The sequence below is a fragment of the Plecotus auritus genome, assembly GCF_963455305.1.
Source record: "Plecotus auritus genome assembly, chromosome: 1".
NCBI lineage: Eukaryota > Metazoa > Chordata > Mammalia > Chiroptera > Vespertilionidae > Plecotus > Plecotus auritus.
Window position 1 is genome coordinate 125,609,284 of NC_137770.1, and position 17,519 is coordinate 125,626,802.

The window sequence follows — 17,519 nt, forward strand, 5'->3', positions numbered from 1 at the left end:
AGGGCAGTTGGTGGGGACCAGGCCTGCAGAGGAAGGCAGTTGGGGGGGGACCAGGCCTGCAGGTGAGGGCAGTTGGTGGGGACCAGGCCTGCAGGGCAGGACAGTTGTGGGGGATTCAGGACTGCAGGGGAGGGCAGTTGCAGGGGATCAGGCCTGCAGTGGAGGGCAGTTGGGGGGGGGGGGGACCCATGCCTGCAGGGGAAGGCAGTTGAGGGGGACCAGGATTGCAGTGAAGGGCAGTTGGGGCGGGTGCAGGCCTGCAGGGGAGGGCAGTTGTGGGCGATCAGGCCAGCTGAGGGGGCAGTTTGGTGTGACCAGGCCAGCAGAGGAAGGCAGTTGGGGGGGACCAGACCTGCAGGTGAGGGCAGTTGGTGGGGACCAGGCCTGCAGGGCAGGACAGTTGTGGGGGATTCAGGACTGCAGGGGAGGGCAGTTGCGGGGGACTAGGCCTGCAGTGGAGGGCAGTTGGGGGGGGGAGGCCTGCAGGGGAGGGCAGTTAGAGGTGACCAGACTGGCATGGGAGGGCAGTTAGGTGTCGATCAGGCTGGCAGTGGAGTGGTTAGGGGGTGATTAGCCTGGCAGGCAGAAGCGGTTAGGGGCAATCAGGATGGCAGGTAGGCGAGTAACTAGTTGGAAGCCAACAGTCCTGGATTGTGAGAGAGATGTCCGACCGCCCAGTGGGATCGGGCCTAAATGGGCGGTCAGACATCCCTCAAGGGGTCCCAGGTTGGAGAGGGTGCATGCTGGGCTGAGGGACAACTCTCTCCACCCCGCCCCCCCGCACAAATTTCGTGCACCAGGCCTCTAGTAAAACTTATAAAATGCTGAAGTCTTTCCCAACGCAACTCCCACCTTATACTTGGTGAATGTGAAATTCTATATATAGAATAGGTGGTATAACTTAAAAACTTACATACCAAAACTTACATACCAATTATTTCACTATAATTTAGACAATATTAATTCTCCAAGGAACATTTTCTGCATACAAAAACTCAATTTCTTTTATTTCTTTCATGAAAGGAAGCTGGTAAGAAAACTCTATGACCAGAGTGATTTGGATTACTATCTGCTTAACATTAAAAGATAACCCCACAATCTATTCTGGTTCACTAGGCTAAAATCAACACAAGTGCAGTAAACATAAAAGTTAGCCCCATAATAAAATTAGATTTTAATGAATCAAGGTTTTTCAGTCAAATAATTGAAAATGTTATCAGAGTAACACATTCTCCCCCTCAAATATGTATGCAAAAAAAGCTTCCCTTTCTCCAATTTGACATTGTTAAACCATAAATGAGTCCTAAACTGATCTTTAATTTCTTTTTGTGGTATCATCTATTACTTTAGCATTTCACAGGAATTTGCATAACACGACAGAGAACAGAAATAAGAAATAATGGGTGCTTCAGTGCCACCCATATTATCTACTAAGACCACAGTGTGAGCAACAGAGTGCAGATTCATGGTAGTCATTTCCTGAATAAAACTGTTTAGACAGAATCTTCCACAAACACAGGTTTTTGCAGTATCCAAATCTTGGCAAAGATGGAAAGGAATAATATGAGAGCCATATGGAATCCTATTGGAAAAAAAGTTTAAAAAATATTTTAAAATATATTACTAGATTCAGAACTTCACATATTAGGATATGAATTATTGAACACAGAATTATAACCATAAAAAATAAAACTATTAATTAAATGACACAATATATTGTTTTATCTTATAAACTGGGTAATGGAGAAAATATTCCAAAAAACAGTGTATGATATACTGTAAGACCAGTGTAACATGATACGTTAACCATTTGTACACCACCAGCGTCTACAGACGCAAGTGGCGGACCTTTTTTGTTTAAATTTAAAACATCGAGGCAGTTAACTGGTTAAATATATAGCTCTGTCATACAATTCTCATGATGGTAATTGGAGAATTAAGGATTTCTACTTGTGAAGAAACATTTGAATAAATCCACATACTCTCCTAGGCATCAATTATTCAAAAGGAAATTTTAAACTGTGTGAAACAAATTTAAAACATTGTTTGGGGCATAATAGTTTCACTTTACTGGCTGAGCAAGTAAGGCTGTCCTCACCTTGCTTAAATTATTCACCCTCCTGCTTTGTATTGGTACCCAATGCAATTAAAATCAAGTCTAAGTCGTTGCCCTCATCTACAAAGAACTAAAAGACAGTCTCTGGAGATTGCCTGCCTACTGTCCAATTTCTTCCCCCTAAATACAACAATGCCCCAAGCACTTAGTTGCCCGTATACTGATGTTTCTATATGCTGGCACACATTAGGTGTTCAGATCTTTTTCAACAAATAAATAAAACCCATTCTTATTTAAACCAAAGTTTAAAACCCTTTTTTGAAAAGAAAAACATCAAATAAAAAATAGTGGTTTACTTCTTTTAAGGAATTTGAAATTGGCCTTATTTGCAATTTTTCATTTTTTCACATGTACTTATTTGTTGCTTGTGTAAGTAACTATTTTCTAAAAACTGTGCCAGCAATTTACAATAGCTAAGATCTGCAAACAGCCCAAGTGCCCATCAGTAAATGAGTGGATAAAAAGGCCATGGTACATTTATAACATATAATACTATGAAGCAGTAAAAAAGAAAGATCTCTTACCTTTTGAAACAGCATGGAGGGACCTGAAGAGCATTATACTAAGTGAAATAGTCAGTCAGAGAAAGACATGTATCACATGATCTCACTCATATGTGAAATCTAAGTAACAAAATAAACTGATGAATGGAGTGGATCCAGACACATGGAAGCATGGAACAGAGTGGGGAATCTCAGAGGGAAGGCAGGGAGGGGAGAGTGGGTGGGTGGGAGGTAATCAACCAAGGACCTTGTATGCATATATGCATGGCCCATGGACAGACAATGGGGTGGTGAAGGCCTGGGGCAGAGGCTGGCTGAAGGGGGTCAATGGGGGGGAAAGGGGACATATGTAATACTTTCAACAATAAAGAATTACTTTAAAAAAAAAAATCTGTGCCAGGAAGTGTCTACCACATATTTACATCAATCCCATCTAGGCTATTGGTTATATTCTAAGGAAACAGGTAATAGTTAAAAGCTGTATCATCAATCTAACAATTTAAATTTCCATATATTTTTCTAATGGATTTTAACTTTATATTTATAACCAGTAGGTAGAACAATTTACCAACAGATAGATAATAAATATTATTCTCATGGCTTTAGGTTTATATTCTTTTTAAAACGGGCTGAAGCCCAGCCGGCATAGCTCAGTGTTTAAACATGAACCTATGAACCAGGAGGGCACAGTTTGATTCCCAATTAGGGCCCATGCCAGGGTTATGGGCTCGATCCCCAGTATGCAATCCCCACTGATGTTTCTATCTCTCTCTCCCTCTCCTTTCCTCTTTAAAATGAATAAAATTAAAAAAAAAAAACCCAACAACAACAGGGCTGAAAACATGCAAAATTATACTTTAGTAAAGGTTAGGGTCACTTTACAGGAACCAATATTAATAGAGTCAAGCTTGAAAAATAATATAAATACTACCACGTCAAATCATTCATCATTAACAAATTATTTTTCTGACCTAGTTATACATCACATCTTGATCATATATTTTTCCCCTCTAACTCTACACTTTTCCATGTTGGATATCAGACTATATTTTTTAAATCATTTAGCCAATTGGTTATGGTCTTTTTGAAAAACATCAATGCCCGGACTGAGGGCAACCCGGACATGTGCCCTTACTGGGAATCAAACTAGCAACCTTGCCCTAGCTGGTTTGCTCAGTGGATAGAGTGTGGGCCTGTGGACTTAAGTCAATAATTCTATATAATAAAGAGGTAACATGCAAATTGACCATCACTCCAACACACAAGATGGCCACCACAAGATGGCCAGCAGGAGAGGGCAGTTGTGGGCAATCAGGCCAGCAGGGGAGGGCAGTTAGGGGTGACCAGGCCGGCAGGGGAGGGCAGTTAGGAGTGACTGGGCTGGCAGGGGAGGGCAGTTGGGGGCATTTGGGCCGGCAGGGGAGCAGTTAGGCGTCGATTAGGCTGGCAGGCAGAAGCGGTTAGGGCAGCCGTGGGCTAACTACGGCCCGCGGGCCGGATCCGGCCCGTTCGGCTGTTCTATCCGGCCCGTGGAGCCGAAAGAGCGGAGGGTTCTCTTGCTCTCCCCTCCGCTCCTTTACTTTGAATTTGTATTAGTTCACACAAACACTCCATCCATGCTTTTGTTCCGGCCCTCCGGTCCAGTTTAAGAACCCATTGTGGCCCTCGAGTCAAAAAGTTTGCCCACCCCTGGGTTAGGGGCTATCAGGCAAGCAGCCAGGTGAGTGGTTGGGAGCCAGCAGTCCTGGATTATGAGAGGGGTCCCAGATTGGAGAGGATGCAGGCTGGGCTGAGGGACACCCCCTGCCTCGTGCATGAATTTCATGCACTGGGCCTCTAGTTTGTAGTATTTCTCATTTGGACATTATTTTCAAATTTGAATAAGGGGGGTGTGTGTGTGTGAACACATATATATTCATATACATATTTCAGAAAAAGCCTAGAATGAGCTCGGAAGCAACTCATTACCAAAAACCAATTAGTTTCCCTCAAATCACTGATCGTAACCCTGAATCGTATCATCTTTGGAGATTTAAAAAAACATGTAACATAGCCCTAGCTTGTACGGTTCAGTGGACAGAGCATCAGCCTACAGACCAAAGGGTCCCAGGTTCGATTCTGGTCAAGGGCACATACCTTGGTTGCAGGGTCCTCCCCAGCCCCCAACCTGGTTGGGGCTCCTGCAGGAGGCAACCAATCCATGTATTTCTCTCACATTGATGTTTCCCTGTCTTTCCCTCTCTTCCACGCTCCCTAAAAACCAATGGAAAAATATCCTCGGGCGAGGATTAAGCAACAACAAAAAAGTAACATACAATAGGGGCCCATCTCTGGCAACTCTGAATTAGTAGGTCTGAGGTAGAATCTAAGCATAGATATTTCTCATCTCTATTATTTAAAACTTCATCCACAGCTAAAGATAACATTGATTTTTAATTGCTAGATAAGCAAATTTCATATATTATAATAAATATATGTAAATGTTAAATATTTATTGAGACTTATTACGAGCCAGGCACTATTCTAGGCACTTACATGTACTGTCATTTAGCAGGTAGTTTTTAATTGCTAATTAAGAGTCAATGCCAGTGGTTCTCAAAGTGTGGTCCCTGACCAACAGCATCAGCATCTCCTTAGAACTAGTTAAGAGATGCAATTTTTCAGCCCCAACCCAAATTTCGTGAATAAGAATCCAGCAATCTGCCTTGGCTGGTGTGGCTCAATTGGTTGGGCATTGTCCTGTGCACAGAAAGGTTGCCAGTTTTTTTCATATACTAGTGGCCTGGTGCACGAAATTCATGCATGGGGGGGGTTGTCCCTCAGCCCAGCCTGCACCCTCTCCAATCTGGGACCCCTCAGGGGATGTCCGACGGCCGGTTTAGACCTGATCCCTGTGGACATCCCTCCCGCAATCCAGGACCGCTGGCTCCTAACCGCTCACCTGCCTGCCTGCCCCCAACTGCCCCCCACCCCCCGGCCAGCCTGCTTGCCCCCAACTTCCTCTCCTGCCGGCCTGATCATCCCCAACTGCCCTTCTCTCCTGGCCTGATTGCCCCTAACTGCCTCTGCCTCGGCCTGCCACCATGGCTTTGTCCAGAAGGTCTCCGGTCTAATTAGCATATTACCCTTTTATTAGTATAGATTTTTTTTATTGATTTCAGAGAGGAAGGGAGAGGGAGAGATAGAAACATCAATGATAAGAGAGAACTATTGATCAGCTGCCTCCTGCACATCCACTACAGGGGGATCAAGCCCACAACCCAGACATGTGCCCCTGACGGGAATCGAACCCATGACTCTTCAGTCTACAGGCCCACACTCAATCCACTGAGCCAAACCGGATAGGACAAGGTTGTTAGTTTGATTCCCAGTAAGGGCACGTCTGGGTTGCCCTCAGTCCCTAGTAGGGGGCATACAAGAGGCAGGTGACAGATGTTTTTTTTTTTTTTTTTAAATATTTTATTGATATTTTACAGAGAGGAAGGGAGAGGGATAGAGAGCCAGAAACATTGATGAGAGAGAAACATCGATCAGCTGCCTCCTGCACACCTCCCACTGGGGATGTGCCCGCAACCACAGTACATGCCCTTGACCGGAATCGAACCCGGGACCCTTGAGTCCGCAGGCCGACGCTCTATCCACTGAGCCAAACCGGTTTCGGCTAGGTGACAGATGTTTTGCTCACATTGATGTTTCTTTCTCTCCCTCTCCCTTCCTCTAAAAACCAATTTAAAAATATTTTTCAAAAAATAATCCAGCAGCCTTCTTTAATAACCATATATTTCAATAAGCTTAATTCTGATGCACTCTCAAAATTTAAGAATATTAAAAATAGTAAGTTCTTACTTTTAGAGCTTTAGTATTCAAAGTGTGATTCATGGATTAGTAGCCTCAGCCTCACTAGGAAGCTTGTTTGAAAGGCAGAATCTCTACCCTAGACTTTTGAAACAATCTGCTAACAAGACTCCTAGGTGATTTGAATGCACATTGAAGTTTGAGAAGCACTGGTGTGAAGTAGTGGTTCTTAATCATAGCTAGTTGTACACGGAATCACCTGGGTTTTTTTTTTTTTTTTAAACTGGGTTCTACTAGCAGACATTCTGATTAGTAAGTCTAGGGTGGGAACTAATCATCAGAATTTTTAAGCTCTTCAGATGATTCCAAATGTTAAGTAAAGTTTGAGAACTACAGCTCTAAAATAAGAATTCTTAAGCTATGGATTGAGAGGAAGGAGGATTGGATTGGGTTTCAGTGGGGTTCATGAACATTTTAAAGTTGTATGCAAAATTTTGTGTGTACTCATGTGTGCATTTTTCTAGGACCATAATTCTGGTCAGCTGTTTTTATTATTTTATTTTTAAAATTTTCTTTTAAATTTATTTTCAGAAAGGGAGAGAGGGGGGAGAAAGAGAGAGAGAAACATCAATGTGAGAGCAAAACATGGATGGGCTCCGGGGATCTAGACCACAACCCAGGCATGTGCCCAACCCAGAATTTAACTGGCAACTCTTCAGTGCATGGGATGGGATGATGCCCAACCGAGCCACACCACCTAGGGCAGTTTTTTTAGTTTTCAAGAGTCTCTCCCCTACTAAAAAAAAATTAAGAATCTCTTTTTTGAAATACGGTCTTGCTACTATTTTATAGGCACTCAATAATGAAAGAATCATGAACAAAAATGAAGGAATACCTGAAGTTCCTTGTCTCACAAAACCAACTTCAGTTAGTGTACAAAGACAAAAGGAAAAGAACCAACAGTTATTGAGTCCTATTATGTGCCAAATGCTTTGGCATTACATTAGCTCATTTATCTTCACAACTCTGTTCCTGTTTCAGATGGGAACATGGAATCAAAGAGGTTAAATAACTTGCTAAAGTCTGACTCCAAAGACCACACTTTACCACTATACCAGTTTAGAGTTATCAAACTTTAGAGTGCATCAGAACTACCAGGAGGACTTATTAACAGTTTCCAATTCAGTAGGTCTGGAGTGGAGTTCAAGAACTTGCATCTCTAACAAATTCCTACATGATATTGATGCTGCTGGTCAGGAGATCATAGTTTGAAAAACAATGCCATTTTTTCAAGCATTTATTAAGTGCCTAATATATGGCAACAGCGGAGGTATCTCATTTTAGACACTAGGGAAACAGTGGAAAATAAGACAAAGTCCATGCCCTCATGGAGCTTACAGTCTAATGGGGAAAACTGACAGAAAACAAATGTTAAAAAAAGTAATGCCAGCCCTAGCTGGTTTGGCTCAGTGGATAGAGCGTCGGCCTGCGGACTGAAAGGTCCCAGGTTCGATTCCGGTCAAGGGCATGTACCTTGGTTGCGGGCACATCCCCAGTAGGGGGTGTGCAGGAGGCAGCTGATCGATGTTTCTAATTCTCTATCCCTCTCCCTTCCTCTCTGTAAAATAATCAATAAAATATATATATTTTTTTAAAAAAAGTAATGCCAGATAATACATCCTATGACAAAAAAAAAAAAGGCAATGTAAGGGGTGGAGGATAAACTTTTAGATAGGGTCACAAAAGACCTTTCTGGGGTGCCACTTGGCAGAGAACTGGATGAAGTAAGAAAGTAAGCTATGAGACTTTCCGGAGGAAAAAGCATTCCAAGCAGAGGTAAGGAGTACCAAGAAGGCCACCATAGCAAGGGGTCAGATTCTGCACAGAGCTGTGGTTAAATACTTACTAGTAGTCTGAGGATGATGAGAACACTAGGATGCTATCAAAAGCACCACATTTTATGACTACCAAAGTCTTACCTATTATGTAATATGGTTCGAGCAGAAGATTCCAATAAAGTTAATGGCGTTTGCAGCATTATAACTGGAAGAACTTTTGGCTGTTCAAAAGCATTTCCAAAAAGATCCAAGTACTCAAGGGACAAATTTTTAAATTCACTAGGCAAAAATGGAAGCTTATTTCGAGCTGCTGACAAAAATCTCAGGTTTGTCAATTGTCCTATCTTCATAGGAAATTGAATCAATTCATTATCATCAAGTTTTAAATCTGTAAGTTCTCGGAGCTGGCAAAACTGCACAGGTAGTGCCTTAATTTTGTTCTTGCTCAGATCCAAACTCCGAAGTGATTTCTGGAGTGTAGATTGACACAATGCCACACTAAATGATTCCAAGTGATTGTCATTCAGGTTAAGTTCTTGAAGGTGAATGAGGTCTCCAACTGTAGCTGGAAGCTTTTTTATATGATTGTGACTCAAGTCTAATTTCTTAAGGTTTTTTAAGCAAAGCATACGCATATCAACTCGGACAAGCCCACAATAAGAAGTCTGAAGATGTTCCAGATAATATGGGAAGTTCTTGCTTAGAGGATAGTGCTTTTTGGATGTGATGACCATTTTAGTTTTAAATTTTTCAAATTCTGAAGTCTTCACTGGTGTGAGGGGTGAAAATGGTGTCTCAACATCACAGCCTCTATGAGCCAGTCTCAGAGCTGAAAGGAAACTCTTTAAACTGCTGGAATTGGCCTGAATAAATAAAAATAAATTGTACAAGTATAAATTTCATTTTAGATAATGAATGCATGCTAATTCAGCCTTTAACAAATTCTGTCGAGTTATATATGCAAATGATGCAATTATTACTGAAATGGTTATAAAAACAATTTTTTATTATTCTCTTTTGACTAAATTTCAATATAGATACAAAAATTTTAAGGTTGTTTTTTTTAAATGTTGAGAGACAAACTCTAAAGAAAACTGTTCAGCGGGGAAACCATAGAGTATAAAATAAAATAGGAAAGCATGAAAAGATTCCACCTGAGATTTGGGTTTAAGATGAACTCATCCAGACCTCCAGTGCCCCTGCGATAGGCTAAGACAGCCCTGTGTACTGTCAAATGTACAGGGGTTCCATTCATAAAGATTAGGAGTTGTGAAAAGACAGGCCTTGTCTATCAAAAGCAGGGCTAAATGGCACTGTCAAGAGTGTAAGGAAATATCAAAATCAAGTGAGATTGCTTCCAACTGAACAGAGAAATCACCAATCAAGTGGTATATGAACTATCATCAAGCCCTAGCTGGTTTGGCTCAGTGGATAGAGTGTCAGCCTGTGGACTGAAGGGTCCCGGGTTCAATTCCGGTCAAGAGCACATGCCTGGGTTGCGGGCTCCATCCCCAGTGGGGGGCGTGCAGGAGGCAGCCGATCAGTGATTCTCTCTCATCACTGATGTTTGTTTCTGTTTCCTCTCTCCTTCTCTCTACCCCACCCCTCTCTCTTTCTCTCTGAAATCAATAAAAATATATTTTAAAAACAAATAAAAATAACAAATACTTGGCAGGGTACTTTACAAGTTTCCTAAAGTTTACGTGTGAAGGAATAGGGAACTTTAAGTGTGGGAAACGAAGTATGCGATCCTATTTGTTTAAAATGAGGGAGCTTGGTAGAGGAGTAAAAGATTAGAAATACAGTATGGGGATAGAGTCTAGATGAGCTTGATGTCAAGGTAAGGAGGACAGAATGATCAGGCTGTGGGCAATCACTGAAGCATTTTGAGCATGAGAATTACATAGAGCTTAGTATTATTTTGGCAGTAGTATACAGTGAAGTAGAGTGAGAAAAATCTGGAGACCCTGGTCAAGTAGACAGTACCAACTTACAGACTTGGAAGTTACATACAATACAGGTTGAGCTATGGGAATGGAAGGCAGGTATGGCAGAAAACTGAAATAAAGCCTTTATTTGGGGGACAGAAAAAAGGTTGTCAGAGATAAGAGACAAAGGAGTGGCTAAAGGTATATCAGGACAGGGTCCTGTCACAGATGCCAAGAAAGGAAAGTTTTATTAAGAAGGAAATGGTCATCCGTGTCAAATTCTAGAGCGAAAAAAGTGAGAAAAAAATGGCAATGTGATTGGCAAATAAAAGATCACTGATCTTTTTTTTTTTTTAAATATATTTTATTGATATTTTTACAGAGATGAAGGGGGAGGGACAGAGAGCTAGAAACATCGATGAGAGAGAAACATCGATCAGCTGCCTCCTGCACACCTCCCACTGGGGATGTGCCCGCAACCAAGGTACATGCCCTTGACCGGAATCGAACCCGGGACCCTTCAGTCCTCAAGCCGATGCTCTATCCACTGAGCCAAACCGGTTTCGGTGATCACTGATCTTTGAGGCAGTGTTTTGGATACACCAGTGAAAGTAAAGGTAAAAACAGATCCTAAGAAAAGTGGAGGCAATAGATTTAACCCTGTCTTCCCAGAAATTTGTTTATCCTATTTTTTAAATAGGTAACACTTCACTTGTTTTTTAGGTAGAAGAAAACAGTTAGTGCTCTAGCCAGTTTGGCTCAGTGGATAGAGTGTCGGCCTGTGGTTCGATTCTGGTCAAGGGCATGTACCTCGGTTGCAGGCTTGATCCCAGGCCCTGGTTGGGGCTCATGTGGGAGGCAGCCAATATCTCACAGTGATATTTCTCTCTGTCTCTCCCCGTCACTTCCACTCTAAGAATCAATGGAAAAATATCCTTGGGTGAGGATTGACAACAACAACAAAAAGATTAGTGGAAGGATAGGCTAAACATCAAGTGAAAATGAAAAGTCACAAGAACAGAAGGAGGTAGGACAAAATGATTGCATTCAACACAGATACTTTAAAAAGTTATTAAACTTTTAATGTTTGCAAAGCATTTTGCTTGGGGTTAAGGATAATGCAAGGATGAATAAGACATTGCTCCTACCCTCTAGGAAAAGGGAAAACAAAAAAAGGGGAGCTAGGACAAAGAAACAGTCTTTTTTTATTCTAATCGTCTATATAGTTTTAAAAATAATTATAGTAATAAAATACCCCAACAAGGTTCTAATTGCATTTTATCCTTTTTTTTTTTTAACACTAAAGTTAGATAACCTATAATTCAGCTGGCAAAATGTGAAGACCTGTGCCACCTTCCTTAAGAGTTCCAGTATAAGAACACCAGAAGGCTCCATTTTGGGTACAGAAGCAAACCTAGTTTTCCTCCCCATCCAGGGCAGCCTTACACCAAGGCTGCCTCTGCCCTTTTAGAGGAATATACTTGTAAACACTACTAGGAAGCTGCCATCACTTCTTCAAATACATCTGCAAAAGTCCGTCCCTATTCAGCTATGTAAGATATCAGGATGCTCAAATAGCCTCTTTTATTTTTGGTCAATCCTTACCCGAGGATACTTTTTCCATATTTTTATTTATTTTTTTTAAGAGAGTGGAAGGGAGGGGGAGAGGCAGAAAGAGAAACATTGATGTGAGACACATTCATTGGTTGCCTCCCACATGAACCTCCACAGAGGCTGGGTATTAAGCCTACAACCAAAATATGTGCCCTTGACCCTTTAGTCCTCCATTGATGCTCTAATCACTGAGCCAAACCAGCTATGGCTCAAATAGCCTCTAATTTAAAGAAAATACAGCCAACCAACCTTAACATTAATGTTCTTAATACCATACCTTACTTAGGCAGATATCCACAGCAGGTTCCTTTAACCGAACAGTGGCTTTCCCCTCATCCACAAATTTGGTGAAGAATTGCTCAATGTTCCCCTTTAGCTGCTTAAAACCAATGGGAAAAAAAGAACAAATTCAAGTATTGTTACTCAATACTAGTAGTTATTATAAGTAGAATATGCCAGTCATTTTGTCAGGTTTGTCTTTTAGTCCTTATGTCTGGGTATTTTACAGTTTTAAGTTTTAAAGTTTTTTTGTTTGGTTGGGTTTGTTTTTAGTAGTTGGGTAGCTACATTTCTTATCTACCTTCTGATAGATACTACTGTTCTATCAGTCCAGTTAACTCTGTCCTCTTCTGAGAACAGAATCCCGTGTTTTGAGAGAATATTCCTCTTCTCCCATTCCAACTATGTAGCTGTACTGAGTTGCCAAGAGTAATTACTTGCCTTTTAAATTTCAGTCCATTAGTCTGGGGTGGGTGTGCTGCGCCAGCACAGCCAAGGGTTAGGCAAGACTGAGGGAGGGCTGGCGAAGGATGAAGAAAAGACAAAGAATAAGCTGGGTCTAGGTACATCTTCTGTGCCTGGCTGAGGCCACAGAACAGATCCAGACTGCAAGCTGATGCTTTATTTTATAGTCAGAGGTAAACAAGGTAATTTACAATGTTCTTTTAAGTTTCACTTGTTTTGGCAGCACTTGCTGCACCTCCCACAGCCCATTAGCTACCCAGGAAGGATCTAGGGAGCAGTCACAAGATCAAGCTTAATTATGCTAAGAGGGCTGTGCCCTCCAAGCTGGGCCTTGTTTGCGGCTTTGCCAGCATGTCAGTCCGAGGCTTAACACTATAACCGCTCCCTACAGGTGGGCATGCCTCCCACAAGATTACAAACTCCATGAAAGCAGGAATTTTGTCTCCTTTGTTCATTCTTGTATCCCCAGAGCTAGACAATGACTAACACATAACAGATGCTCAAAATATTTTAATGACTGATGTTGCTTCTGCTTTAGACTTCAACAACAATATATACCAGGTTAACTATGATAGGGGGCTTGGGACAATAGAGGTGAATAAGACCAGCATGGTAATCACACTTAGACAGTTGCCAATCTGACATTTATTAAAATAATTGTAAGCATAATTAAGACAAATATGTAAGCAATTATTAAGACAAGGAAGTACAGGCTGCTATAAAACCTTATATAGCAAAGAAATCTTACCTGGTCTTAGGATATGAAGGTGACCTTGAAGGTGAGAACTAAAGGATTAGGACATGTCTAGGAGTGAGAGGGTCTTAGGATATGAAGGTGACCTTGAAGGTGAGAACTAAAGGATTAGGACATGTCTAGGAGTGAGAGAAGATAGCTTACCAACAAGAGGGAACAATATGCAAAGCCTTGAAAGCAAGAAAGCTTGGCAGCTGTGAGGAGCTGAAAGAAGTTCAGTATGGCTGAAAGCTCCAGTGAAAAAAGGTAAGTGAGCCTGAAGAGGTAAACAGATTAAATGGTGAAAGATGTTTTAAACCATGTTAAGAATATTGTGGGGGTTTTTGTTTTGTTAGTCCTTACTCGAAGATATTTTTTTCCATTGATTTTTAGAGAGAGGGAGGGAGGGAAAGAGAGAGAAACATCGATGTTACACATCAATTGGTTGTGCATGCTCGACTGGGACTGGGGATCAAACCTGCAACCCAAGTTAAGTGCCTTTGGTGCATGGGCCTATGCTCTAACCCAGGGATGAGAAAGATCTGGCCTGCAGGGCCGTATAAAGGTCTCAAAATCATTTGGTCTGACCCTGCCAAGGCATTAAGGGGGGAGTTAATTAAATGTTGGATCAAATATAGCAGGCTAATTTGTATGTTGATAATTTTGTATGACCCGTGAATGATGTTATAAATATCTAAATGGCCCTTGACAGAAAAAGGGTGCCCATCCTGATCTAACCACTGAGAAACACTGTCCAGGACAAGAATTTTGTATTTTGGCTGTAGCTGGGTAGCTCAGTTGGTTAGAGCATCATCCAGATACACTAAAGTTTCAAGTTCGATCCCCAGTCAGGGCACATACAAGATTCAACCAATGAATGCAGGTAAGTGGAACAACAAATTGTTCTCTCTCTCCCTCCCTTCCTCTCTCTTTAAAATGGATAAATAAAAAATTTAAAAAAAAAAAAGAATTTTGGGTTTATCCTAACAATGATATCCACTGAAAGACTTTAAGCTGGGAACATCATTAGATATGTATCGTTACAGGTTCCCTTTAACCACAGAGTAAGAATGAACTTTGGGGGCTTAGGGGTGGGGATGAAGAGCGGGAGGAGGGAAGGACAACAACAGAGGTAGTGATCCTTTAAGAGATTAGCCAGGCAAGGTATAATGATGGTTTAGACTACAACTGGGATGGATGAAAATTTGAAAGAGATCTAGGAGGTAGAATTGAAAGGATTCAATAATATATTGGATGCAGAGAGGCAAAGGCTTTAAGATTTCTGGATAAGGCAGAATACTACTTAATGAGTTGTAGAACACTGTCAGAAAAGCAGGTTATGGGTGACAAGGACAATTATTGTCTAGGTATTTTGAGGTGAGATGCTGCAACACATTCAAGTGAAGATTTCCAGTAGACAGCGGATTCAAGTCAGAAGTTAAGGGATTTATATATTTATCTGGATAAGATGAAAAGTATGTTTCTCACTGCTCTTCTAAGATCTATTCCTTCTGATGACCACCAATTTGCTGCCCTCCACCAATATGTCATGCAGATTTAGAAAGTCAGATGTGAGTCATGACTATTTCTGTGGGGGGAAAAAGCTAAATGTTGTTCAGCATTTTTTTTTAAGTGAAAAAAGAAGTAATATGAAAAAAGTGTGCCACGGTGGGCAAACATCACATCACATCATACAAACACACACACACACACACACACACCTCTAAGATACGATTGTGCCCCCCTTATCTAAGGGGGAGATACATTCCAAGATGCCCAGTCAATGTATGGAACAACAGAGACTGGCAAACTCATATAATGTTTTTTCCTATGTATACATGCCTATGATAAAGTTTAAATTCTAAATTAGGAACAGTAAGAGATTAACAACAATAACTAATAATAAAATAAAACAATAATAATTTTTTAAAAAGTAAGTTAAAGGAGAAGACTGGCCAAAGATATAAATTTGGATATCACAATTGGAGGGTAGCTGAAGTCATAGGACAGAAAAGTAAGTGTAAGAAAGAGGCCCATGGTACTTTCCATACTTAGCACAAATATCTACCCTTCAAGGCCCAGGACCAATACCAGCACCACCTTAATTCATCCAAAAAACGTTTACTGAGCACCTATGATTTTCCAAGCCCTGTGGTACCTCTCTTCTACAAAACTTTATCAAGCCCCAATAATCAGAATTCATCTCATTGCTTCCACTTTTATTACAGCATTTATCGTAGCCCATCTTGTTAATGGTTTCTTTTTCTCTTTTCTAGTCTCAGAAGGACAGTGACTAAATCAATCTCCCAAGTTTCTAGCACTGCACCCTGTGCACAATAAGTCTTCAATTAGCGGTTTATTAATAAAATTTTGATTAGGATTTCCTCCTGCAATTGACTATCGGTGCAATAGGAGGTTACTTTTTTAAAATATGTCTTTACTGGTTTTAGAAAGGAAGGCAGAGGGAGAAACATCTAAGTACCACAACTGGGGATCATAACCACAACCTGGGCATGTGCTCTGACCAGAAATCAAACTGGTGACCTTTTGGTGCACAGGATGACGCTCAACCAACTGAGCCACACTGGCCAGGGCACAATAGGAGTTTTAAGAAAGACATCATCACAGACTTTTTAAATAGGCAGTACCTGAGTGAGGCATGAAAGAGAGGCCTTGGGGAGATCAAATTCTAGTTATGAGTTTGTTTTTGTCACCTAACAATTTTGTAAGCTTTACAATGTTGGGTGATTTCTAAAGTCCTATTGATTTGAAAAATTATGAGTTGATTCTAGCAACAGGAGGAAATTATTCACTTTCAACTATTTACATGAAGCACTAGGTGTCTCTGAATGAGACTGTAATAGTCCTCAATTAAATATTCCCTGTGGAGTACAATACTGTAAGGGAGTCTGATATAAGGGTGGGCAATGAATTGCACCCTCAACTTTATTTATAGACACAGGGTAGTCCAGTCACTTTGACAAAGTAACAGTACCTGGCAATGAAGGAGAAAGATTTTATAAAACCCATGCTTTAAAAATTCCATTTCAAGATCAACCAAAGACCTTGTATGCATATATGCATAACCCATGGACACAGACAACAGGGTGCTGAAGGCCTGAGATGGCGGTGGGGGCTGGCTAGAAGGGGTCCACGGGGGGAAAAGGGGGACATATGTAATACTTTTAACAATAAATATTTAAGAATTTCTAAAAATTATATTTCAACCTCCAACTGCTTCTAGAGTTTACTACTACTACACAGATAAGAAAAAGCCCTGGACCTATGAAATAAGGTATTAGGAAATTACACATTTAAGGAAAGAGAAAGACAGAGGGAGAGAGAGAGATGCAGTAACCAACTTTAAAAAAAAATCAAGATGCAACCCAAAGCGTTACTGCTTTACTATTGCTAGGACCTTCGATACGATTCATCATTCCTTAAAGCCCTCCTTTTTTTACGCTAGCGAAAATTTTGTGGAAGAAACAGAATTAATTGAACGGAAAGAGTTATTTTACTCTCCCCCCGAATTGAATTACTACTGTGAGGGAGTCCCTTGAGTCTGGCGCCTTAGACCACTCGGCCATCCTGACACCTCTGAATTACTACTGTGAATCTGAAGTCGCAGAAATGAGCAAGTTGAATAGCCACCAGGTGCACTCTCAGAAGCCCTCCTCCTTGGGCTGGAGGCCCCGGAAACGTGTGGGGGCCCTCAGGGGCCGAGCTCACGAGCCCCAGGCCCACTCCAGCCTAGGCACGCCGGGGCGAGGCCCGAGGGCGCACAGGGGAAGTGCCCCGGCTGGCTCCACGCACCTCATAGCGAGTCCCGCGCTTGTCCTTCAGGGTGGCGACGAGCAGGCAGGCGGACCGCGGGGCCTCCGCTCGCCCTGCCGGAGGCCGCGGTGGGCTTCGGGGCGCCTGCTGACAGAGGCTCAACAGTGCGCGGACGCCCTTGCCCCGGTTCCTCAATCCCAAGGCCGGCAAGTGCCGACTGACCACCTCCACCTCGCAGTGCAGCCTCATCTCCGGAGCGGCGGCCGGCAGCTCCTCAGCCCCACTTTGAAACTCTGCGATTCCCGCGCCGCGCCGCCGCCGAGGTCCTCGAACGCGCGGGCTGTCCGCGGACCTGCCTGTCTGCTCCCGCGCCAGCGTCGCGGCTCTCGGCACAGGGGCTCCGGGAGCCCTCCCTCAGGGTCGAGTTTTCACTGTGGCTGCAGCGGCAGGGCGCGGGCACCGACAGCCTGAGGA

The 17,519-nt window shown here is 42.2% G+C and overlaps 1 protein-coding gene across 2 annotated transcripts; it reads right to left on the bottom strand.

Moving 5' to 3' along the window:
* Window positions 1-981: 981 nt before the first annotated feature.
* On the bottom strand, window positions 982-17,486 carry LRR1 (leucine rich repeat protein 1). Of its 2 annotated transcripts, XM_080668572.1 has the most exons (4): window positions 17,085-17,368; window positions 12,072-12,170; window positions 8,394-9,115; window positions 982-1,582 (listed from the first exon to the last, which is right to left on the bottom strand). In XM_080668572.1, exons 1-4 carry the CDS (start codon window positions 17,292-17,294, stop codon window positions 1,342-1,344), a joined length of 1,272 nt encoding a protein of 423 aa, XP_080524698.1. In that variant the 5' UTR covers window positions 17,295-17,368; the 3' UTR covers window positions 982-1,341. The 2 variants fall into 2 exon arrangements, with proteins under 2 accessions (XP_080524698.1, XP_080524699.1); XM_080668573.1 differs by lacking the exon at window positions 8,394-9,115 and having other exon boundaries at window positions 984-1,582; window positions 17,085-17,486.
* Window positions 17,487-17,519: the final 33 nt, after the last annotated feature.